This window comes from Phocoena phocoena, chromosome 16, assembly GCF_963924675.1.
Source record: "Phocoena phocoena chromosome 16, mPhoPho1.1, whole genome shotgun sequence".
Classification (NCBI taxonomy): Eukaryota; Metazoa; Chordata; class Mammalia; order Artiodactyla; family Phocoenidae; genus Phocoena; species Phocoena phocoena.
Window position 1 is genome coordinate 33,709,877 of NC_089234.1, and position 27,665 is coordinate 33,737,541.

The 27,665-nt window shown below is 36.9% G+C and overlaps 1 protein-coding gene across 3 annotated transcripts in view; it reads right to left on the bottom strand.

Annotated features, from left to right (window-relative positions):
- Positions 1-27,665, bottom strand: part of EXOC6 (exocyst complex component 6) — a 208,813-nt gene that overhangs the window by 67,545 nt on the left and 113,603 nt on the right. For all 3 annotated transcript variants that reach the window (XM_065894605.1, XM_065894606.1, XM_065894607.1), the window contains one exon: positions 8,347-8,526. In XM_065894605.1, the coding sequence (XP_065750677.1) occupies positions 8,347-8,526 (180 nt within the window). The remainder of the gene's footprint in view (positions 1-8,346; positions 8,527-27,665) is intronic.

Sequence of the window (27,665 nt, forward strand, 5' to 3'; positions counted from 1 at the left end):
AGTTTAGGTTGGGATTTTACAGCTGTATAACACTTAATAACAAATTTTAGATATGGGGACCTCAGAGATGGACTCATCCAATCACTTTACTTCAAAGAGAAGGAAACAAGTTGTTCAAAATCTAGATGGTAGACTAAGCTTATGTGTTTGCTTCCCATTGATCCTGAGATATAAGTGATACAAAAAGCACAGAATTACAAAAGGAATAAAATATTTAACAACAGAGAAAATGAAGGTGTATGGAGGAATTCATCAAGGGATATTTTCTAGAAGACAGAAAGCTGATTAAATAGAGAAGAGAAAGCAACTGCCCATTATATGCTACCAGGGAACTACAGCGGAGCTGGGAGTCAGCTGTGCATTAGAGAGAGGTCCAGCTGTGCATACGAGAGAGGACAGAAATAAGAAATGGGATGGAAAACAGGGAGAGTAACTGAAGATTTCTGAAACAACTGTGCCAGTGATCCCCTAACTACAGAGCACAAGCATTTTCCATAATGACAGAACTTTTAAGGGGAGAGCTGAGGCTCTGGGTATAGGTGGAAAGAGAGAGAGCAGGAAGGAGGGAGGGGGGAAAAAGCCCTCCTCATTCTGGCACAGTGTCATGACAGTGGAAAGAGAGGCAGAAAAGGCTACACAATTTGTGGAGCTCAGTGCAAAATGGAAATGTGGGGTCTCTTGTTCAAAAATTATTAAGAATTTCAAGACGCCAGCAGAGGACCGACCCACATGCAGGACCCTTCTAAACTCGAGACCCTGTGCAACAGCACAGGTTACACATCCATGAAGTCAGCCCTGAAGAGAGGAAACCACAATCTCATGGATAGCTCCATACCTGCTCACTCTAAGGTGAAGAATTCTAGGCAAAATGCCTCCCAAATTAAAAAAAAATTCCAATCAGATTCCTACTAAGGGGAAAAAAAACTATAAAAAAATAGGGTATTTATACAGTAGCAGAGTAAACCTTTATCAGCGTTCCAGGTCCTCTTTGTTAAAAGAGAATGAGAAAAACAAAGAAACAAAAAGCCTATTCGAGAGTAATAGAGATAATTCAAGAAACAGAAAATACCTTCTTTAAAAAACCCTCTAATACCTCAGGGAGGTTTGAAAGATATATCCATTAAAAAAAAAGAGAGAGAACAGTATTCTAGGAAAAAGGAACACTTTTAAAACAGAAGTGATTCCTTAAAAATTAAAAAATACAACTAATAAAATATTCTCTAGAAGTACTGAAAATAAAATTTAGAAATTCTCCCAAAACAGGGAACAAAAAAAGATAAAGAGATAGAAAATGAAGGAAAGGATAATAGATATAGAAGACCAATCTAGTTAATGAGAGTCCAAGAAAGAGAATAGAAAAGTAGGGGGAAGAAAATTATCTAAAAAATAATAAAAGAGAATTTTCCTGTGCTGAATTTCTGCTTTGATAGAAAAGGACCACTGAGTAAAGAGCTAAGTGAATGAAATAAAAGCTTACATCTCCACACATCCCGTGACATTTTAGAATATTAAGGAATAAAAAACAGATCCTGAAACCTGGATGCCAGAAGACAATGGAGGAATGCAATAAAAATTGTCAGAGAAAAACCATTCAACCTAGAATTATTATAACCAGCTAAACTATCAATCAAACATGAGGACAGAAGAAGGTATTTCATGATATGCAAGGACTTAAATAGGAGGAAATTACTGTTTAGCAAGCAGTTTAGCAAAACCAACCAGTGAAGCAAAAAAAGCCATGCAGAATCCAGGAAACAGTTCCCAACTCCGGACAGCAGAGAAGGAAAGTCCTAGGTTTACAGCTACACAGAAATTCTAGAGAGCAACTGGTACAAAGTAGAGACAGAGGTCTCTGTAGCTGTCAGAAAATAGCAGATGAAGAACTGATAGAGTGAAGGGTAGGGAGGCTAATGCCTTTACCTTACATAGAAGAGAATTAAGATACTGACTAAAGAAAAGGAACAAAAAATCAGAGTATAACCATTTTATATAAAGAAATGATAAACAGAAGAAATAAAATAAAATGTAACAATGAATGGAAGAAAAAGGGGTAAGCAAGAGTTTGCTATATGTGCCTTATCTTTCACAGACATTCTCTTTTTAAGACAACCATCAGAAGAAATGAAAACATATGGTGAAATGGTAGCCTGGGGCTTGGGGGGTACAGGGGGAGGAGGTTATTTTCCATCTCAGACCCTTCTGGACTACTTGATTTATTATCATGTACACAAATTAACTGAAATAAAAGTATATTAAAACAAAACAACCTTTATTTTCAGTTCTATGAAATAAAACAGACATTAGCAAATTAATCCAGAGACTGAATGATTTGTCTACTTCCATAATGCTGGTTAATTGGAAGAATCTGGCCTAGACCCCAAATCTCAGAACTATCTTCTATAGTGCTGCATCTTCAGAAAAAAATTCTTAAGGAGAATGGTTTTAAAAGTTAGACACTATCCATTTCTGGCTAAATCATGCATCTTCATTTATTGGATATATATATTTGTTTCTCACTTACAGAAAGCATATTTTTTTAACTACTTATGGAAATAAAAAATGCAAATTAAAAATTCAGTGGCACCAGATTCATCATTTACATATATCCCTTAGTGGTTGTAAATCAATAAAACATCTTTACTGAAACAAATACATAACTAGCATTTATGAAAGAAAGAAATGCTGAGTGTTCTTTCCAGCAGCAGATCAGTGCTGGGTCTTTAGGTGGTACTGTATTCACAGTAAAAGGTTACTGAGTTCCATTTGGCAGTCATGAATTACTAGATAACTTCAACTTGCTCAACAATTTCTTCTATTTATAGACTTGTAAGGGGTGAATGAATGTTGAATGCTTTTAAAAATTCTTCTGGTTTTAAATTTTCTAGCTAATATAAAATCTTATTTAAAAAAACACAAAGCTTACAAATTAGGCTTAAAAATAAGTGTCATAAATGCATAGAAAAAGATGACTTGTAGAATACATGCCAAAATGTTAACAGTGGTTATCTTTTTACAAGATAACAGCAGGTAATTTTTATTTTCTTCTATACTTAGCAATACTTTCTAGTTGTCAGGGCAAAAATTATTAGAAACAAGAAGGGTCACTTACACATTTGAAGTAGTAAAAATTGATGATTCCAAGAGTACTGATTTGGGGATAAAATAATATTTATTCCATATACTAATCATACTTCACTGGCATTAGCTAGCATCTGACCATTAGCCACTGTAAGCACTGCCGTCAAGCTATAATAATTATTCAAATAAACATGCTTTATCGTGAGTATCTTTCACAATTAATGAAGTTTTTAAAATGTCTATATAATGCAAAAGTATAGAACTCAAAGCTAAATAATATCAAGCTAAAAATGTAGGCATAAATACAAGGAAAAAAGGCGAAAAGATATTAAAACTAATACTATAAGGGCCTTAAAACAACAGAGGAGGGCTTCCCTGGTGGCGCAGTGGTTGAGAGTCCGCCTGCCGATGCAGGGGACACGGGTTCGTGCCCCGGTGCGGGAAGATCCCACATGCCGCGGAGCGGCTGGGCCCGTGAGCCATGGCCGCTGAGCCTGCGCGTCCAGAGCTTGTGCTCCGCAACGGGAGAGGCCACAACAGTGAGAGGCCCACGTACCACCAAAAAAAAAAACCAAAATCCCACAGAGGAAGAAATGAGAAGGAAAGATAAAACTAACATTTATTAACAGTACCTTTATGTCAAGCACCCTGCCAGTCAACTATTTTACACACGGTTTTAATTCATCCTGATAGTCCTATGGGAAAAATGGATTCTGCCCATTTTGCAGAAGGAAAGGGGCTCAGAGAGGTTAAGCAGCTTCAGGATTCCAGAGCCAAGAAATTAAAAAGCTAAGGCTCAAACATAAGTCCTTCTAACTCTAAAGACCACCCTGTGCTCTCCTTCCTTCATCACCTGGTCCCTAAGAACAGTAACAGATAAATGGGTCTAGCTCTGAGTCATAAAATGGCAAGTTCCCTTGAGGCAGATAATATATTTAGCAGGGCAGCTTAACATCATTATTATAAATACTGCCTTTTAGCTTGCTGTTAATTCCTATGGCCAGTAGAGAGCCTGGCTTCTCTGCTAGAGCACAGGGAAATGCAGATGAGGAGATAATTTAACATGGAAGCAAGGAAGCTCTTTACTTTTCCATCCTCTGCATAGGCTTGCACTGGCTGACTCTTAAGAGAAACAGGTGAGGGAAGTAATATACCAATACGCTCATGCATCCAACCCCAGAGATAGGAGGTATTTAAAGGAGACATTACTGGTGATCTTCCAAATCCTGCAGCTTTCTACCACAACCACAGTGTAGTAGAAAAGAGAAAACAATAAAGTTCTTTCTCTGGGCTCCATCAAAACCATTATTATCCATTAACTTCTATTGTTCTCATACCCTGTGAGCAGAGAACAAAATTCTATTAGGTGGATTATAACTTTTCTAGAACCAATGGAACTTTTACTACGCAATGTGGTCAGCAACTACATATCATGACTACCTTTAATGGAGAAAATATTCTTTTGTAACAATGGTAGGGACTGACAAAAAATAAATATGCAATGAAGCTAAGAATGGAGCTTTTAAACTAAAAGTCTTAGGTACTTTTTAGGGTCGGGGGCAAGAGAGTCATCTTTATCTCACAGAACCTACTTCTCTGTCCAATTATTTGCAGTACTGGCACTATTTGCACTATTTGAAAGAGTGACCCTTGGTTTCATAGCTCCCATTGACTCAAAATCATGGAATTGTTTATTAACACTGCCAAAACCAACAATCATGGAGCCAAAACTAGCTCCCCCATGTAATTCCTCATGTCTATACATGGACAAGCTGATCGACTTGGGACTGACTGTGATAAATAAATATCTTCTGAAGATTCTTTTAGTTTGAAAGAGTCCAAAACTGGCCCCTCTTTCTATTTGGGTACAAAGGTAACCTGAAGACAAGGATTTATTTTCAGCTTAAAACATTTAAATAAAAATGGTAGCTTATATAATGCCATATGTTGCTTAGAAAAATAATACATTTAATAACATTGCCTCTGTTCTTTGCTTGAAAGAACACAAACTAACTGGATATTTTATACAATTTCAGGATTTCAGAGAATTAATACACTAAGCCATAATATAATTATCAATCTTGCTAAAATTTACCATAGGCAATAATTTAATATTTTTGCTTGGGAATTATACTTTTAGTTCATCCCTTGAATAAGAATATACTGTTGTTAGTACCATTTTTTTCTTTTCCTAGCTGTAAACTATAATTTTCTTATTTGGTCATATACTACATTTATTGTTGGTCTACATTGTATAAAAGTGTATTTTCTTTGCAGAAAAACCCATGTTAGATGACATAAACATCCAAAATGGCACACAAAGATTCACCTAAAACTATATAAAATATCATAATAGATCAGATGAGTGACAGGAATCTGTCATTCTCAATGTCACCAGAGTATGTCCTATGAAAAAGCAGGATTTCCCTCTAGATGTCAGTCTCCTGAGGTGAGCCATTAACCCAAAACATTTCTAACATATAACCTCTCTTAATCTTACCCTAGTTATGCACAAAATCCCTACCCATCATCTCATGTCAACCTGTGAAGCAGATACTGCAACGATAGAAACATGATGTGTGTGTATCTTGTGTATGTGTGCACACATGTGCATGTGTTTATTCTTGAGGATTGGTTTTGGCTAGAAGCACGGAGATTTACATTGACAAGGTGAATTCAAATTAATTCAACAATTATTTAATGCATACTTTTTTGAAATTAATTGATATAAGAATTATATACACACACACACACACACACACACACACACACACACCCATACAGGTTCCCTTTTTCAACTCAAGGACAACAGTGAGGAATATAGTATCATCCCTGGGTAAGCTTCTAAAAGTTCTTTGGCACAAATCCACTGTTAAAATCTCTTTAAGAAATTCTTCTATTTATTTTTTAGCAACACCTTCCTTCAACTATTCTAAGTGGCCCTTTGATGGGGAAAGAATGAAGGGTGAGGAGAATAACATTTTTTTTTTTTTCATTTTAAACAAGGGAGATGGTTGGAAGCAGTTGGGTAGGCTCCATATTAAACTTTTTTGTGTCTAGCTACATCTTATCATGAGATTATAAAAAGGTCAAAATTTCTCCCTATTTTATTTGTACAAAACTATTCCATTCACATTTTAACAGTAGTTCTTTTGTTAAATATACCTAATGAGAGAATGTGCACCCTACCATCATCTCTTTGATCTTTGCCTTCCTTTTTTTTTTTTCCCTTTGGTCGCACCGTGTGGCTTGTGGGATCTTAGCTCCCCAACCAGGGACTGAACCTGGGCCCTCAGCAGTGAAAGCATGGAGTCCTAACCACCAGACTGCTAGGGAATTCCCTTTGCATCCCTCTTCTGAAGAATCCAGTGTTTCAGCCTATTCACGCTCAAATATCCCTGTTGCATCGTTTTTTTTAATGTTTCATCAACAGATTATTCAAGATATAGATGCACTATGACTATATATTAGTATAGAACAATGTTCCTATTTTACTTTTAACCTCTAGCCTAAAAATATCCAAGAATTTCTTGGCCTCTTCTGATAAGAAAAGGCATTGATTATATTGACTTTCATAAAAACTACTCCTATTAGAGTTTATTTCTATTTAAGCCTGTGCTGTCAACTTCAGGGTTTTGTTTTGGGTTTGGTAGAAAGAGAGTTGTAGTTATTTGGGTTAAAAAGTAAAACAAATTAAAATTTCAAATAACTGACTAAAGAGGTATCATGATCCCTGATTTCAAACTATACTACAAAGCCACAGTAATCAAAACATGGTATTGGTACAAAAACAGACACACTGTTCAGTGGAACATAATAGAGAGTCCAGGAATAAACCCACACATACATGGACAACTAATTTACAACAAAGAGGCCAAGAACATATAGTGGGGAAAGGAGAATCTTTTCAATAAATGGTGTTGGGAAAACTGGGCAGCCACATGCAAAAAAATGAAACTAGACCACTATCTTATACCATATACAAAAATTAACTCAAAATGGATTAAAGACTTGAAACTATAAAATTTCTGTAAGAAAACATAGGAGGTAACCTCCTTGACATTGGTCTTAGCCATGTTTTTTAGATCTGACTCCAAAGGTAAGAGAAACAAAAGCAAAAATAAATGTGCCACATGAAACTAAAAAGCTTCTGCACAGTGAAGGAAACCATCAACAAAATGAAAAGGCAATGGGAGAAGATATTTGCAAATCATATACCCAATAAGGGGTTAATATCCAAGATATATAAAGAACTCACACAACTCAACAACAAAAAAACAAATAGCTGAAAAACTGGACAGAAGATCTGAATAGATATTTTTCTAAAGACGACATACAGATGGCCAACAGGCACAAGAAAAGATGTTCAACATCACTAATCATCAGGAAAATGCAAATCAAAACTTCAATGAGATATCACCTCACATTTATTAGAATGGCTATTATCAAAACAACCAGAAATAATAAGTATTGGAGAAAATGTGGAGAAAAGGGAACCCTCATATGCTGTTGGTGACAATGTAAACTGGTGCAGCCCCTATGGAAAACAGTAGGGAGAGTCCTCAAAAAATTAAAAGTAGCACTGCCATATGATCCAGCTGTTCTAGTTCTGCATATTTATTTGGAGAAACAGGAAGACACAGATTTGAAAGTATATGCACCCCTATGATCACTGAAGCATAATTAATAATAGCCAAGATATGAGAACAACCTAAGGGTCCATCAATGGATGAACAGATAAAGAAAATGTAGCACATGTATACAACAGAATGCTATACAGCTATAAAAAAGAAAGAAATTTTGCCATTTGTGACAATATGGATGGACCTTGAGAGTATTATGCTAAGTGAAATAAGTCAGATGGAGAAAGACAAATACTGTATATTGCATTTGTATGTGGAATCAAACAAAATAAAGACAAACTCAAAGATACAGAGAATAGATTGGTGGTTACCAGAGGGGTAGGGGTCGGGGGAAGGGTGAAGTGGGTGAAGGGGATGGTAACTAGACTTATGGTGGTGGTCACTGTAGTGTATAAAATATTGATTTATAATGTTATACATCTGAAATTTATATAAATGTTATATACCAATTTTTACTCAATAAAAAATGGCTAAGATTCTTCACAAATTGATTTATAAAAATAGAAAAGAAATATTCAAGCTAGGAAGTTGGTTTAAACAAGTAAGCCTCCAACTAAAATTGAATTCTAAAATATACTTCAGAAAGCAAAATTATAACAATTTTTTGAAATTTTTTTATACTTACAGGCAAATGAGTAAACACTTGAAAGATGCTTCTCAAAAAATTAATAAGATCCATTAAGTAACCACTAGCTCTTCCATCTGGCTCAGACATTGTCCAGTCATAATCAGCAAGCTGAACAAATTCATCAATTTTCTGATTAAGTTTGGTATATATTTCTCCTTCTGCTGCATGTCGGGCATCCTGACAGGAGACAACATAAAAAGTAAGAAACAGTTATAGAAGCAGTTAATAAAACAAGTTTTCTTAAAATTCTAAATTTTGTTTTTTATTTTTCTTTGGTCTAACATTTTAAATATTTATTCAAAGTCCAAGAAAACTGTTGGATTTTTGGCTGGAAGTACTCTATTTATTTGAGTAGATATCACTTTTTTCCAACCTTACTATCACCTTTTTTGTCTTTATCTGGTAGTAGAACTTATTAGTTATCAATTCTGAATTGTTCTCACAGCTCTAAGAAATGGAAAACGGAAGTTGTCCAGAATGCAGAAGACCACTCCCATCTGTTGACTCACTGAGGGAAATTAAGTTGGACCATCACAGAAGAAATGAAACTTACTGGTGTTTTGAGTCAAATAGCCCCCCCACCCCCACTGCTGCCTGCAAAATAGTTAACTTCTCAAAGGAGGAGAAAAGAAACAAAGGGAGTGATGCAAAAATAGCCGAGTAAGGATATACAAACATTTTCTGATCCATAAAAGCATCAAGAAAACTAGCAAAAGTTGTCAAAAATCAATTTTTCTAGAAGTCTGGAAATTAATTCAAAACTTGTAGCAATTCAAGCAGCATTATTCATGAAAAATTTCTGAATCTTGGTAAGGAAACAAGCTTTGTGATGTTTTGATGTGCCCCATTTCCACTCTCCTTGCCCGGGTCCAGTTCCACAGTATCCTTGAAAATCAACATCCCACAACTGTGGTGCAAACCAGCAGCCTGTCAGTGAACAAAGTGGGGCAGAATGGACTGGAGCTCCTTCAAAGCCACATTCCCAGAAAATTATTTGACCTATCTGGTGGTTCCCTGGACGACATCACTTGAAGAGATGTCTTTATATGACCTAAACTGGTGATTGTCCAGAGCAGAAAGCCTTTTTCTTGGGGGCATTTGTTAAAAACAATTATAGGCAATTGTTTAACATTACAGATACCTCAGGTGGTAGATAACAGCTAGGGTATACAATAAGCTAACCAAAAAGCTTAAAAGGAAAAACTGGGGAATGAGATGTCCATAGATGGCTTTGAAAAGCTCTGACATATTCCTGGGAACCTAGAAGACTATGTACATGCGTAGGGCTGTTCACCTGCTCAGGAAAGACCTGAGAAAGCTCTAAGCTCTCATTTACAGCTGACCCTGAAGCTCTGTGCAAGCAGGAAGTGAAGGCTAATGCAGAGTTATCAAATGCCTGATTGCTGAAGGCATGCCCCAATACACACAGAGAGTTCCTTAGCAAAGACTGGGAGACTGATTGGTTCCAGGTTTTTAAGGAAATCTATGTCCAATCATTAGCTGGCCACTAAGCTAACCAAGCAGAGACTTAAGTGGCCACACACAACAAAAAATACAGACTTTACAGAATTAATTCAGAGAAGTCATGAAACAACCAACCAACCACCAAGAAGAAACAACAAACTTTGAGGAGAGAAGAGAATCTGACTTCCAGAATTGCCACATTACATTATTTAATTAATTAATTTATTTAAAAAATATTATTGGAGTATAGTTGATTTACAACGTTGTGTTAGTTTCAGGTGTAGAGCAAAGTGAATCAGTTATACATATACATATATTCACTCTTTTTTAAGATTCTTTTCCCATATAGGCTATTACAGAGTATTAAATAGAGTCTCCTGTGCTATACAGTAGGTTCTTATTAGTTATCTATTTTACTATTAGTAGTGTGTATATCTCAATCCCAATCTCCCAATTTATCCCTGCGCCCCCTTATCCCCTGGTAATCATATGTTTGTTTTCTACATCTGTGACTCTACTTCTGTTTTGCAAATAAGTTCATTTGTACCTTTTTTTTTATACCTTTTTTTTTAGATTCCACATATAAGCGAAATCATATATTTGTCTTTCTCTGTCTGACTTACTTCACTTAGTCTGTCAATCTCTAGGTCCATCCATGTTACATTATTTTAAATGTCCAGTTTTCAACAAAATTTACAAGTTACACAAAGAAACAAGAAACTATGAGACACTGGTTTATAAGACAAAGGTTTAAAATCAGCTATTTAAAATAACCAAAGAACTAAAGGAAAATATGAGAACAATACCTCACAAAATTGACTATAAATTAAGAGACAGAAATTACTTTTAAAAAAGAAGAACCTAATAAAATTTCTGCAGTTGAAAAATACAATAAATGAAATAAAAAAGTCATTACAGGGGTTCAACAGCAAATCTGAGTAGGCAGAAGACAAAGAAGATTAGATCAACAATATCAACCAGCTAGACCTAACAGACATCTACTGAACATTCAACTCAACATTAGCAGACCATGCATTATTCTCAAGTGAACGTAGGACACTATCCAGAACAGAGCATACGTTAGGTCATAAAACAAACCTTTAAAGTACTGAAATCATACAAAGTATGCTCTCTGACCACAACGGAATGGAATTAGAAATTAATAATAGAAGGCGCTGGAAAATTCACAAATACATGGAAGTTAAACAAGAGACTCCAATAAATAACTAATGGGTCAAAGAAGAAATCATGATCAAAATCAAAAACTACTTTGAGAGACTTCCCTGGTGGTCCAGTGGTTAAGACTCAGCGCTTCCACCGCAGTGCGCGCAGATTCGATGTGGTCGGGGAAGTTCCACATGCCACACAGTGAGGCCAAGAAAACAAACAAACAAAAAACAAAAAATACTGCGATAAACAAAAATAAAAGCACACTATCAAAATGTACAGGATGCAATGAAAGACGTGCTTAGAGAGAAATTTATAGCTATACATGCCTATATTATAAATGAAGAAAGATCTCACATCAATAACCTAAACTTCCAACTTAAGAAGCTCGAAGAAGAAATAAGAGTTGTGGGTTCTCACTTAGACAGCGGCACTCTGACAGAACAGCATGAGGGATGTTGGGGGACTGAAGATTAGGCATTGTGTCTTTTGGAACCAAGGCAAAAGATCTTCACGCCTATGCTTCTCTTTTAAAGGATCACACAGACTTGGACAAAAAGCATTTTGAAAGTTAAAACTAGAACAATCTCTGCCTTTCTCTCAGTTTTTTTTTAGACTGTAAAAGGCCCTGGAATTCCTTTTATCACCTTAAGGAGGGTGGACAACTTGCCACTCTGGCTAGTAGAGCTGAGAGCGAGATTTAATTTGATGGTGGCTGGGGGCAGTGGTGGTGGTGGTTTGTGATATTTCTGGCAAAACTAATACTTATTGGGAATTCCCTGGCAGTCGAGTGGTTGGGACTCTGAGCTTTCACTGCCGAGGGCACAGGTTCAATCCCTGGTCGGGGAACTAAGATCCCGCAAGCCACACATCACAGCCAAAAAGAAAAAAACAACAACTAATATTTATTTAGATTCATATCTTGACTAAGAAGAGACCTAAGTATCACTCACCATTATCAGTCCCATAATATATTTGCATACAGCTTAACCTAATATATCATTTATATCATGTCTATGAATAACAGCAGTACAAAGACACAGATATCTCCCACCCTCAAGGATCTCACAATCCAGGAAGAGATACAATATTACAAAACATGATTAGTGCTACATCAGAGGTTTAAAACAAAGCATGCTGAGTAAACAAAGGAGGAAATAATTACTTCTTATTTGATAAAAAGCTTTGTAGAAGGGATGTCATTTGAGTTGTAACTTTTAATAATATAATCAGGAACTCTTACTTTGGTATCTTGGTTTGTGTGCCTTAAGAAATTTTCAAAAAAAGAACAGTGTAAGAGAAGGTAAACATGGACAATCAAAACGTACCATTTTCGCATTTCAATGCTTTTTTGGCTCCCTCTCTAATTTTCACAATGTCTAACCACTTACTACTCACGTTGGGTTGAAGAAAACTAACTACTGGTAGGCATCTTTCCATTTGCATGCTTGCCTACGCAGTAGGATTGAAACAGGAATTCCAAGAAAGATTTTTCTGTTCTTCCTACTCAGAGGTCTAACACAAATTTGACACGATAAAAAAAACTTTCAACAGTGTCTCTTCTCAACTATAAAGGAAAACAAACATTATTTTAAATAAACAGAAATTTAAGATAAGGTAATGATATTAACTGAAATTTTAATAATTATTAAATATGACAGTAGCTAAATGAGTTCTGACTCAAAATAAAATTAACTACAGCAACTTAAGCTCTGTTAAAATTTCTAATGCAATGCAACTCTACTCAGAAAAATCTTAAGATTGAGGAGTTTAACATTAGAGTTTATCAATAACACTGTATCAGCCACTATAAATTTGATACTCTTAGGTAATGTAGGTACAAAACACCCACTAAAATGTAAGCCCCATTAAGGCAGAAAGTTTGCATCTGTTTCTGTTCACTGATTAATCCTCAGCACCTAGAACAGTGCTTGCAACAGAGTAGACAGTTGATGAGTACTTGTTAAAAAAATTTTTTTAATCACTCCTGCCTCAAAGAAGTTTATAACCTAGTTGGGATAGAAAAGTACCTCAAATGAAATAATCACAGGATGAATAAATATTAACAAATTAGTAATGACTACATGTGTAGTAAAAGTGTAGTGAAAAAGGAGAGATCATGTGGGCTGGAAAGGTTTATGTCACTTGCTGTTCCAGTTACTATTGTTGAGTAACAAACTACCTCCCAAATCTTAGTGACTTAACATAACAAGCATTTTATTATGCTCACAGATTCCATGGGTTAGGAATGCAGACAAGGAACAGTAAGGATGACTTCATTCCACTCTATCCAGGACCTCAACTGGGATGACTTGAAGGCTGAGAATGAGACTCAACAGCGGGGAATTAGAATCACCTGGAGGTTTCTTCACTCACATGTCTGGATAGGCAGACTCCCCATATGGCTTGGCTTCCCCACAGCATGGTGGCTACAGGGTACCTGGACTTTTTACATGGCAGCTCAGGCCTCCAAGCATGTGTTTTCCATGCATTAAGGTGGAAACATTGCCTTTTATGTCCTAGCCTCAGAGTCTCACAACATTGTTTTCCCTGTCATCTACTGGTTAAAGCAGTCACAAGCCTGCCCAGATTCCAGGGGAGGGGACATAGATCTCCACTTCTTAAGGACAGAAGTGTCAAGAAATTTGTAGTCATTAAAAGAAATCACCAAAAAAAAAAAAAAAAAAAAAAAGAAATCACCATCTTGCTAATAATGAATAATGGAAAAATTATCTATAAAAAATATGGGCCAGGGCTTCCCTGGTGGCGCTCGTGGTTGAGAACCTGCCTGCCAATGCAGGGAACACGGGTTCGAGCCCTGGTCTGGGAAGATCCCACATGCCGCGGAGCAACTGGGCCCGTGAGCCACAACTACTGAGCCTGCGCGTCTAGAGCCTGTGCTCCGCAACAAGAGAGGCCGAGACAGTGAAAGGCCTGCGCACCGCGCACCGCGATGAAGAGTGGACCCCGCTCGCCACAACTAGAGAAAGCCCTCGCACAGAAACGATGAACCAACACTGCCAAAAATAAATAAATTTATTAAAAAAAAAAAAAAAACACACTTAGAACATATATACATATGGATACGTGTGTGTGTATAGAAATGAATCACTTTGCTGTACACCTGAAACTAACACAACATTGTAAATCAACCATACTACAATAAAAAAAAAAAAAATACGGGCCAGGGGTTTGAGAAAATAAGAAGAGGTTCGATGGCCACTATTTCACTTATCTTTACATCTTGAGCAAATTACTTAAATTTGGAAATCCTAGTTTTTCATCTATGAAAAGAGCATCATCATCACTCAGAGAGCAGTTCTGAGCATTACACAAGTTTCTACCATTAATGTAAAATACCTAACAGTACTTGGTACCTAGTAGGTGCTCAGAAAAAGTTAGTTTCCTTGCACCTACTAGTGTTGGGTACTTAGTAATGCTCAATAAATGTTTACAGTTCTTAAATGAACTGTATTGAGACAATTAGTATAATCTCAAGCCTTTCAAATTGCCCAATTAGCTTAACTTAATTGTAGTTATTTGCATGTAAGGGAGAAAACAATTGGGTATTAAACATTCACAGAATAATTTTTTAAAACATGAAACAGTGGCGAGATGGAAAGGGGGCCATATTTAATGTGCAGCAATTAGTCATGGCAATAATATATCTCTCTCTTTAGCCTGCTGAACAGCATTAGGGGCAGGTACCCAAGACGGCAAATGCTTATGGCCTACAGAACTAAACCATTACACACATTAATGATACCACTTATATGTCAATTTCTCAAAGCAATATAAAAGTGTTTATTATTACCACTTTGCATTTTGCCCCAGTGTTCATCATCAGCCCCCTCTGTTTCATGTCTCATTACCTTTACTGAATCTCTGCAATTCTAGAAGGCAGCTGGATAAAGGAGGCTTAAAGCTCAGAACTGTATAAGCATCCCATAATGCTCAACCCACTTCCCTTCTATCACCAGGCAAAGAAAATTTGGAGTCTCACTGCTCCCATCTTCTACTACATTCCCTATCTGCTGCACTCAGACTGCTACATATGATTTCTCTTGCTTTTCTGGGATGCCTCTAACATAGGCAAAAAGGGAACAAGATACCTAACAAAATTTTAAAAACCAGTATCAAGGGACCCCTTTCTTCCAAACTCACAGAGCTAAACAACTTCGTGAAATTCTAGATTTTTTTTTAAATGGCTATTCTTTTAAAATCCTAATTTAAATCTACCTTTAAAATCAATGGTATACTTAATTTCCCTTTTTACTCTACAGAATTTCATTAAAATAAAGAAGATGTTATTTCGCATTTTCCTAGATTTTTTAAAAAGCAATATGGGACAATTAAAATATTAACTAAAATTTGAGATGGAGAGAGGGTCCAAAAATCTAGAAAATTTGAAGTCATGAAAGAAAACAAATGCTGTATTTATCTGAAGGAAGAAAAATTATAAAAGTGATGATGATGAAACTATTCACATTATAGTCAAATAAAGTCATTATATGCTTTCTGGATAAAGTGATTCAAAACCCACTAATTTTCTAAAAAAAGAACTAAGCAAAAATAAACGGAAAAAACTCAAAATTTATTTATTACGTTTTGCTGTTACTATTTAGAAATTTGCTGATTGATCTACTTTTCTGAGGTGACATCAAGAACAGGTTCCACTTTTCCCATATACTATCCAGATTAAGATAAATTTAAATGAAGTTTGGGAGAGAAGTGTTTTTTATTTTTAGAAGCTTATTAGTACTTTCAACAGGCTATAATAACAAAGAAATCTAAGGCAGTCAGTGGCTGTGCTGTGTGAAAGAAAAATTTCGGACAGCAGTTCTAGGCAGAAACGTGTTTCTTTTCTTTTTTTTTGGCTGCATTGGGTCTTCGTTGCTCTGTGCAGGCTTTCTCTAGTTGTGGTGAGCGGGGGCTACTCTAGTTGCGGTGCACAGGCTTCAGTAGCCACTTCATTGCAGTGGCTTCTCTTGTTGCATAGTACGGGCTCTAGCCTCGCGGGCTTCAGTAGTTGTGGCATGCGGGCCCTAAAGAGCATGGGCTTCAGTAGTTGTGGCGCATGGGGTTAGTTGCATGTGAGATCTTCCCAGACCAGGGATCAAACCTGTGTCCTCTGCATTGGCAGGCAGACTCTTTTTTTTTTTTTTTTTTTTTGTGGTATGCGGGCCTCTCACTGCCGTGGCCTCTCCCGCTGCGGAGCACAGGCTCCAGACCCGCAGGCTCAGCGGCCATGGCCCACGGGCCCAGCCACTCCACGGCATGCAGGATCTTCCCGGACCGGGGCACGAACCCGCGTCTCCTGCATCGGCAGGCGGATTCTCAACCACTGTGCCACCAGGGAAGCCCGGCAGGCAGACTCTTAACCACTGCGCCACCAGGGAAGTCCAGAAACACGTTTTAAAGTTAACACTTGAAAGGACTTTGCTAAGGACTAAGGATTCCGCTTATTTTATAAACCAGACAAATATAATCATTACAAAACAGGTGCATGACCTGACTCACTACATTTTATTTTTAAAGAAATAGGAGCAAGGAAAGAAACACAGAAAAAGATTTCATTGTAACTTTTCCTGTATTTATACACAAGGATACACTGAATTATTTGGTAAGATATTTCTAAAAGAGATCATTAATTGTTATTCAGAGGCTGTTAAGAAAATTAGTTTGGACTTCCTGGGTAGTTATACTACAGGTGAAACTGAAATACTCTTCAATCCTTATGACCTGACCAGAAAGTCAAGAACATATCAACTAACTCCTAACTTAAATTTTAAAAGATTCAGCTTATAAACAAAGCAATTAAATTCCTCCTTTGCTTGTTAAAGAAACAGTGCCCTCTGGAGACATAAATGTACGCCACATAACTTGAGAACTATTTTTTATTTCAATGTACAAGAAGTGATACCATGTTATCAGTGGTTCTTTTTTTTTCTTTTTTTTCCAGTATGCGGGCCTCTCACTGTTGTGACCTCTCCCGTTGCGGAGCACAGGCTCCGGATGCACAGGCTCAGCGGCCATGGCTCACGGGCCCAGCCGCTCTGTGGCATGTGGGATCCTCCCAGACCGGACCCATGTCCTCTGCATTGGCAGGCGGACTCTCAACCACTGCGCCACCAGGGAAGCCCTATCAGTGGTTCTTAACCACAGGTGTGCAACAGAATCACCCTAAGAACTTTTTAAAACAGACATATGCACAAACTCCATGCTAGACCTCACAGGCCAATAAGCATGTGTGTTCTGAATAAAAGATAAGTAGTAATATCACTGAGTATTTTAGTAAACATCTATGATTTACTGTCTATCAGCCATTCCTCCTTCTTGGAAAAGTCCCCAGATGCATTTTGGAAAAATCACTCTGCTCCCATTCACAGCTCTATTTGGTCTGGATAGGACTGATCTAGTGCCAAGGATGGATCCTGATGAGTTTAAGTCAACTAACCATGGTCATCCTCTTACCCACAGGTAGTTCCTTAGCAGCTAGTAGAGGGACACACTCTTTTAGATGATAGTGCATGAGGATATAAGGTTTGGAACTGTGACCTCGCAGCCATTTTACTACCAGAGGAGAAAGCCTATAGCTGCTGCCCCACCATGTACAGTCTGAAGATGAGGCCAAAACTGCATAAAGTGGAGTTCAAAGATAAAAGGACTCTGGGTCCTTGGTGACATTTCCTGAGCAGTTGGCTCTGCCTTACATGGAATCTGACCTATTCTTGGACCTTCCAGTCATAGTGGCTAATAATTTCCCTCTATTGTTTAAGATGGTTCGAGTTGGGTTTTCTATCATTTCTTGTCAATTTTCTTTTAGTTTCCTTGATTAATACAAGTGGCTTAAAACATTTTATTGAACATTCTAGAAGAAGAAAGGTTACATTTAATATTACTCATTTGGAGCAAGGGGAACACTTCTATGACATTTTTCTGAGCCTTAAAAATCTAAGCAGGAGATGAAGTTGGAATTGTCAAAATGAAGGTGTCCTCCCTAGCTAATTTCTTCCTGCTCTTAATTCAAGAAGTGATGCTTTGATAACCTATGCTATTGATCTGGAAATTTCTAAATGTTAGTAGCACATAGCATCCAACTCGTTAGTCAACGTCACTAGTGATACTATAGACAGAGGGAAAAAAAGTAGGTAAGACTAAACATAGAAACCTCGTAATCATTTTGATGCAGTAAGGGATATGACAGGAGCAGTTAAAAAGAAATACATCTAAGATAACTCCAGATTTTCCAGGAAAGGAAGCAAGAAAAATGGTGGTACCACCATAAAAAATCAGACAGGCAGAAAGAGGAGCCAATTTTAAAAATTACGATTTTTTATTTACATATTTTAGATATCAGTGTGACAATTAAGGAAAGTTGTTGTAGCCTTGTATTTGGCACCTAAATCAATTAAAAAAGAAAAATGATTTGCTTCCTCATGCTTCAACTTAATTTAATGAAATGGCTACTTATCACTAGGTTTTTCATTATACAATATTACTGTGATTCAAAAATAAAAGTTGTAGGTTTTAGGATATGCTTGGTTGCCTTATATACATGCAAATCATATATTACCTCTTGACCAATAACACTCTGGATTAAACAAAGCTCGAGATCTGCTCCACAATGAACTAAGAGGTCAAATGTAAAAAGTGAAAGAAAGTTTATATTAATTATAAGAACTGAAGTTTTCATTAAGTTCTAGAAAACTCTTTTTTTTTTTTTGGCCACGCCACGGGGCATGAGGGATCTTAGTTCCACACCGGGAATCAAACCCATGCCCCCTGCAGTGGAAGTATGGAGTCTTAACCACTGGACTGAAAGGGAAGTCCCTAAAAGATATTTCTTCATAAAAGAACATAGTCAACACGTAGTATAAATCAGGGATGCATAATCTCATAGCTCTAAAGTCAACAGGTCACAAATAGTATACTAACTGTTCCATTAGAGATACAGATTACTGTAGGAGTTACAGTTAATTACACCTAAACAATTTCCATGGGGCAAATCCAAAACTCTTCTTAAGATAACTAGAGTTAGATAATAAAAGCTGGGACTTCCCTGGTGTCCAGTGGCTAAGACTCTGTGCTCCCTATGCAGGGGGCCCGAGCTTGACCCCTGGTCAGGGAATTAGATCCTGCATGCCGCAACTAAAAAGATTCCACATGCTGTAACGAAGACTGAAGATCCCGAGTACCACAATTAAGACCCGAAGCAGCCAAATAAATAAATATATATTTAAAACAAAGATAATAAAAGCTAAAGTAGCACACAGAAAGCTACGGCTCAGATGAGAGAAAAAGAAGCTGAAGACAGAATTTCAGGAAACTGATACCAACTGTCGAGAAAGAATTATATTTTCCCCCAGAAGAAACATTCAAAACACATGTAAACCAAACATGATTTTTAAACAAAATATGCATGCTTATTAACACAAAATAAATAAATATGATTTTATATCCCTTCTGCTGGGTCATTGCATTTTAGGTTCAGGATCTCTGAACTTTCTGATCTTGAGCTTTCTAGCTTCTAAGAACGGGTTTATACCAGTTCTTCCCTTCCCTCATCTCTCCTGATTGCAACCCTACCCATGCTCCAAATTGATGCAATACCCAAATGCCTTCAGGGTCCAGGCAGGGAAACATAAATGAGTATGACTGGCAAGGTGACTGTGGCAGGCAGGATGACTATGGAGCATAAATCGAATCTAAAGGTGAGATTCCAAATGCTATAAAACCAAATCAAACATGTCTACAGGACCACATTTTTCTATTTGTTATACACTGTGGTTATTTCTTTGTAGTTATCTGCCCTTTTAGATTAAAAAATCCTAGTGGTTAAGAACCATTCCACAACCCTTCCTCAGCAACTAGCACAGTACAACGGAAATAGATTTTTGCTCTATAAATATGATTTAATATATCCTCCCAGTCCAAAACTATCAGTTTAGATGAAAAGTTCCAAGCAATTATTGATTTGTCCCAGAAAAATGTCCTTTGGGGGACTTCCCTGGTGGCAGTGGTTAAGAATCCGCCTGCCAATGCACAACTCCTGAAGCCGAAACTAAATAAATAAATATATTTTTTAAAATGTCCTTTGGGACACAATCAAAGCCTCACTTTAGATAGGACAAAGTTTTTTTTTTTTTTTGGCTGCGTTGGGTCTTCATTGCTATGCATGGGCTTTCTCTAGCTGTGGTGAGTAGGGGCTACTCTTTGTTGCGGTGAGTGGGCTTCTCATCGCGGTGGCTTCTCTTGATGCGGAGCACGGGCTCTAGGTACGCGGGCTTCAGTAGTTGCGGCATGTGGACTCTGTAGTTGTAGCACATGGCCTCAGTAGTTGTGGCTCATGGGCTCTAGAACGCAGGCTTAGTTGTGGTGCACGGACTTAGTTGCTCCGCGGCATGTGGGATCTTCCCGGAGCAGGGATCGAACTCATGTTCCCTGCATTGGCAGGTGGATTCTTAACCACTGTGCCACCAGGGAAGTCCCAGGACAAAGTATTTCATTTCTTGCTCCTTACCAAAGTAGGTCCTAGAAAAACCTAAGTCTACCACAGAGCCACTTACTAAGCTACTCCACTTCTAACAATAGGCCAAAAAGGGCAATATATGTTTTGAACTAGAATCAGAGTCTACACTAATTAAAAATCCAGCTTCTGGATTATCTGGGACTGTTGTAAATCATTATAAATTGAATCATTTTCTAATTCTCAAATTACCTCCTTTTTCTTTTAAAAAGGCAAGTGCTACATATTTACCTTTCCAGTTTTCAGGGACTTCTGTATCTCAAAAGTTTTTAAGAATGTCTAGGGGCTTTGGAGTAGCATCTGCCACTTCTTAGGTAATCTAGGCTGTTTGTGATCAGGTTTGCACATCATCTGATATAAACAGCTTTTTAAAGTATCCTCAACCATTTCCTTCCCTATTCTGTTTCTGCTTTCCACACCTTTATAAGAGGCATTTGCTGTAAGCAACTGACTACTGATGATAAATTACAGAAAAACAGAAAGCTGAGCACATTCACGTATCAATGGGGTCCATAAATTTTGTGATCTTCTTCTTTTGCTTATAGAGCTGAAAAATACTTTTTTTTTCTGTTAGCTTTTATATTTTTGGCGAAGTAGCATCCCCATTTTTTACTTTTCTGTATAATTTAATTATTTTTTCAATAAATATTTAAGCTTTGGCTTTTTGCTTTTTTCTGATCTTTTAGGACTTTATGTCATTCAAATGTATTAAATCAGCTGCAAGCATGAAACTGCTTTATGCAGCCCTCTCTAATGGGGGGAAGATAAGGAGAAGCTGGTGGTAATGAGTGACAAAAAATAAATGTCACATACCTTTTAAAAATGACAACCAAGTTGCATAAATAAAACACAAAGTTGTACAAAGGAACACTCCACCAGTAACACAAGACTATGTACAAAGCACATGAGTAATCAGAAGTTGAAATGTAATTAATCAGTCAAGAAATAATATTGCAAGTGTTATAGCAAAGCAGAAATAAATCAACTTTATATGTAAAATAATGTAACAGTTATAACTTAAATGAGAAATTTTTAAACTTCCTAGTACCTTACTAGTTTTCAAAGTATGATTATATCAGTTTATGAATTTATATCTTTACCACTAAAAATTAAATAAATAAGAATTTTATTTTATTCATACAATAACACCTCAGTTATTCAGAGGTCACATTTGCAGTCAATAATCAAGAAGAAAGCAAAAACAAGCTGAAAATAAATTGTAGTAAATTTTATAATGGAATACTACACTGAATTGAAAATAAACTACAGCCACATGCAGCAACACAAATGAAATATTCCAAAATATCACATTGAGTGAAAGACGTGAGATATACAAAAAGATGCACTATATATGATTCCATATAAATAGTGCCCCAAACAGACAAAACTAATCAGTACTATTAAGAGTCAGTACTGAAAGGCAGAGATGATAACTGGGAAGAGGGATGAGGAAGGCTTCTACAATACTACTTATCTAATGTTTTATTTCTTGATTTCATAATTACATGGGTGAGTTCACTTTTTTCAATTTAAATATAATTTAGTTTTTAGAGCAGTTTTAGGTGCATAGCAAAATTGAGAGAAAGGTACAGTGATTTCCCATATACCTCCTGACCCCACACTGCCACTGTCAAATGCCCCCCAGTGAGGTATATTTGTTACCATAAATGAACCTACATTGAAATATCATTATTATTCAAAGGCCATCGTTTAAATTAAGGTTCACTCTTGGTGCTGTATATTCTATGGGTTTGGACAAATGTATCAAGACATATATCGACCATTACAGTATCATACAGAGTGTCTAAATTATGTGCATGTTTTAGTGTTTCGTGGAAGACAGATTTGTGAGCAATGAAATTGGATATTTAGCTGAGGAGATTTCTAAGCAAAGTATTGAAAGAGCAGCTTGGTTCATACTGACTGTTTATAGTAAAATGAGAAAAGAGAGAAATGAATTGAACAAAAAATTGTTAAGCAAAAAGGAATTAGAACTTAAAGATGTGGGAAGTTCTCAACTTGTCCATATTGCAAAAATTGAGAAAGCAGGTTAGCAAGAGAACTCCAAGGGTAAAGCTAAACTATCACTTGGTAAAGAGATTATGGGGGACTTCCCTGGTGGTGCAGTGGTTAAGAATCCACCTGCCAATGCAGGGGACAGGGGTTTGATCTCTGGTCTGGGAAGACCCCACATGCTGCAAAGCAACTAAACCCATGTGCTGCAACTACTGAGTCTGCGTTCTAGGGCCCATGAGCCACAACTACTGAGCCCGCGTGCCACAATTACTGGAGCCTGCGCGCCTAGAGCCTGTGCTCCGCAACAAGAGAAGCCACCGCAATGAGAAGCCCGCGCACCGCAACGAAGAGTAGCCCCCGCTTGCGGCATCTAGAGAAAGCCCACGCACAGCAACGAAGACCCAACACAGACAAAAATAAATAAATAAATACATACATACATAAATAAGAAATTATGGGACTACGTGAGCAGAAACTGCCAATTTAAATGAAGGGAGGCTATTGGACTTCTTAGATGTTACAGGACAGGACCACAGAGCTAATAGCAACAACAATGTGCTATTCTTCAAGACAAGTGAATAATAACCCCTAAGGTAATTCAGAGATCATCAGAGCTGCCTCCTTGGTTCAAAAAGGGGGGCCACTGCCTCAGATTCAACAGGTCAGAAGGCAGCCACCCAGAGCCTTGTGGGTGGGCTCCCTCCAGGCAGAGCTGCAGAGGCACAACCCCCACCTCAGCAAGGCTAGAAAGCAGAATACTAAACCAAAGAGGATTAGTCTTGAGCCTTATGATCTAATGAAATTCACCGTACTAAGTTTTGGACTTGCTTGGGACCTGTCACCCCTTTCCTTATTTTCTCTTTCTCCCTATTGGAATGGAACTTCTATCCTATGCCTGTCCCACAGTTATATCTTAGAAACACATGACTTGTCTGGTTTCACAGGTTCGCAACTGGAGAGGAATTTTGCCTTAGAATGAATCATATCTGGAGTTTTACCCATATATGATTTAAATGACATTTAGATAAGATTTTGGACATAAGAACTTAGAGTTAATGCTGGAACAAGTTAAGACTTTGGGGGCTCTTGGGATGAAATGAGTGTATTTTGGATGCAAGGACATGAATTTTGGGGATCAGGGCAGAATGTTATGGACTGAATTATGTGCCTCCAAAATTCATATGTTGAAGCCCTAACCCCCAGTGTGATGCTATTTGGAGATGGGGACTTTGGATAATTAGGTTTAGAGGAGGTCATGAGGAACGGGCCCCTGGTGATGGGATTAGCACCCTTATAAGAAAAGGAGGAGCCATCAGAGCACTTTTGCTGTCTACCATATATGAGGACACAGTGATAAGGTGGCCATCCATAAGCCAGTACCTACCATGCTGGTACCTTAATCTCTGACTTCCAGCCTCTAGAACTGTGAGAAAATAAATTTTTCTTGTTTAAGTCACATAGTCTATGGCTTTTTGTTTGTTTGCTTGTTTTTTATGGCAGCTTGAGCCACTTAATGCACTGATAAATAGGAAAGCTATTAACTTTCATACTTTAACCTTGTGCCTTGAAACTTTGTTATAGTTGCTAATTAGTTTCAGAAGGTTTTTAAAAAAATCCTTTCAGTTTCTACATAAACAGTCATATCATTTGCAAAGAAAAATGGTTTTACTTCTCCCTTCCCAATCGGTATATCTTTTATTTCTTTTTCTTACTACATTAGCTAGAACTTCCTGTATGATGTTGAAAAGGAGTGGTGAAAGGGAACATTCTTGCCTAGTTCCTAACGTTAGTGGGAAAGCTTCAAGTTTCTCACCATTAAGTATGATGCTAACTGTAGGTTTTTTGTAGATATTCTTTATCAAGTTGAGGAAGTTCTCCTCTATTACAAGTTTACTGATAGTTTTTATCAAGAATGGGGGTTGTATTTTATCAAATGTTTTTTCTGTATTTATTGATATAACCATGTGATTTTTCTTCTTCAGCTTGCTGATGTGATGGAATATATTAACTGATTTTTGAATGATGAACAAGCTTCACATAGTAGGATAAATCCCACTTGGTTATGATGTAGAATTCCTTTTATGAATTGTTAGATTCAATCTGATAATATTTTGCTAAGGAGTTTTGCATCTATGTTCATGTCGGATATTGGTCTGTAGTTTTCTTTTCTTATAATGTCTTTGTTTGGTTTTGGTGTTAGGGTAATACTGGCCTCAGAGAATGAATTGAGAAGTATTCTCTCTGCTTCTATACGAAAGATACTGTAGATAATTGGTGTAATTTCTTCCTTAAATATTTGGTAGAATTCATCAGTAAACCCATCTGGGCCTGGTGCTTTGTTTCAGAAGGTTATTAATTATTGATTCCATTTCTTTAATTGATACAGGCCTATTCAGGTTGTCTATTTCTTCTTGTGTGAGTTTTGGCAGATTGTGTCTTTCAAGGAGTTTGTTCATTTCATCTAGTTTGTGAAATTTGCGAGCACAGAGTTGTTCATAATATTCGTTTTTATGCTTTTCTTTCTGGACCCACGTGTTATTTAGAAGTATGTTGTTTAATCTCCAAGTATTTGGAATTTTCCAGTTACCTTTCTGTTATTGATATCTTGTTTAACTCCATTGTGGTCTTACAGCAGACACTGTATGATTTCTATTCTTTAAAATGTGTTAAGATGGGTTTCATGCCCCAAAATGTGGTTTATCTTGGTGAAGGTTGCATGTGAGCTTGAGAAGAATGCATGTTCTGCTGTTGCTGGATAAGTAGTCTATAAATGTTGATCATATCCAGTTGGTTGATGGTGTTGTTGAGTTCAACTATGTTCTTACCGATCTTCTGTCTGCTGGATCTGACCATTTCTGGTAAGAGTCGTGTTGAAGTCTCTAACTGTAACAGTGGATCCATCCATTTCTGCTTGAAATTCTATCAGTTTTGGCTTCACATATTTTGACCATCCATTGTCAGACACACGCACATTAAGAATTGTTATGTCATCTTGGAGAAGTGACCCCTTTGTCATTATGTAATGGCCCACTTTATCCCTGATAATAACTTTCTTTGCTCTGAAGTTTGCTCTGTTTGAAATTAATATAGCCACTCCCACTTTTTGATTAGTGTTAACATGGTATATCTTTCTCCATCCACTAATTTTTTTTGAATAATTTTCTTATTTATTTATTTATTTGGCTGCACCGGGTTTTAGTTGCGGCACACAGGATCTTCGTTGCTGCATTGCAGGATCTTTAGTTGTGGCATGTGGGATCTACTTCTCCGACCAGGGATTGAACCCAGGCCCCCTGCATTGGGAGCACGGAGTCTTAGCCACTGGACCACCAGGGAAGTCTCTCCATCCACTTATTTTTAATCTATGTGTGTCTTTGTATTTAAAGTGGGTTTTATAAACAACATATAATTGGGTCTTGTTTTATTGATCCACTCTGACAATCTCTGTCTTTTAGTTGGTGTTTTTAGACAGGAGATGTTTAAAGTGACTATTGATGGCTGGATTAATATCTACCATATTTGTTACTGTTTTCTATCTGTTGTGCTTGTTCTTTGTTTCTACTTCTGTGCTCCTCTTTTTCTGTCTTTTGTGTATTAATTGAGCATTTGTATGATTCCATTTTCTCTTCTTTCCTAGCATATTGGTTGTACTTTTTTTTTTTTAGCTTTTTTTAGTGGTTGCCCTAGAGTTTCCAAAATACATTCACAATTATTCCAAGTCCACTTTCAAATAACACTAACACTACACCATTTCATAGGTAGTGTGAGTACCTTATAATTACAAAATAATCCTAATTTCTCCCTTCCTACCCTGTGTCATTGCTGTCATTCATGTAAACATACATAAGTACACATATATACACACAACTATATATATATATATATATAAAAGCATACATAATTGAACACGTTGCTATTATTCTTTTGAACAAACTGTTATCTGTTAGATCAATTAAGAATTTTACCTTCACTTGTACTTTCTCTGATGCTCTTCCTTTCTTTATATAGATCCAAGTTTCTAACCTATATCATTTTCTTTACCTCTAAAGAAGTTACTTTAACATTTCTTGCAAGGCAGGTCTACTGGCAACAAATTTCCTCAATTTTTGTTTGTCTGAGAAAGTATTTTTCCTTCACTTTTGAAGGATAATTTCATAGCATATAAAATTTTATGTTGGTGTTTTTCTCTCAACACTTCAAATATTTTCCTCCATTCTCTTCTTGCTTACATGGTTTATGAAGAGAAGTAAGATGTAATTCTTATCTTTGTTAGTCTAGGTAAGCTTTTTCCTCTAGATTCTTGAAGGATTTTTTATCTTTAATTTTGGGCAATTTTGAACATGATATGCCTACGGTGTAATTATTTCGGTATTTATCCTGCTTGGTGTTCTCTAAGCTTTTTAAATCCATGGTTTGTTGTGTGACATAAATTTGGGAGAAATCTTTGTCATTACTGGATCAAATATTGCTTCTGTTCCTTTCTCTCTTTTTTCTCCTTCTAATATTCCCATTGCATGTATGCTACACCTTTTGTAGTCGTCCCACAGTTCTTGGATATTCTTGTTCAGTGTTTTTTTCTTTGCTTTTCTGTTTTGGAAGTTTCTATTGACAGATCCCCAAGCTCAGAGAGTCTTTTTTCAGCCACGCCCAATCTACTGATAGGTCCATCAAAGGCATTATTCATCTCTGTTGCAGTGTTTTGTGATCTCTAGCATTTCTTTTTGATTCTTTCTTAAATTCTCCATCTCTCTGCTTAAATTACCCATCTGTTCCTGCATGCTGTCTGCTTTATCCATTAAAGTACTTAGCATACTAATCATATGTTTTTTTAAAAAAAAAATTCCTGGTCTGATAATTCCAACAGTCCTGACATACCTGAATATGGTTCTAATACTGTATCTATCTCTTCAAACTGTATTTTTTGTCTTTTAGTCTACCTTGTAATTTTTTCCTGATAGCTGGACATGGTGTACTGGGTGAAAAGAATTGCAGTAATTAGGCCTTTAGTAATGTGGCAGTAAGACAGTGGGAGAGGGTAAGTGTTCTTTAGTCCTACGATTAGGTCTTCAACTTTAAGTAAGCCTTTGCCCCTTAGCTGTGCACAAGTGCTTTTCATTTCCACCCCTCAAGTTGGACAGGA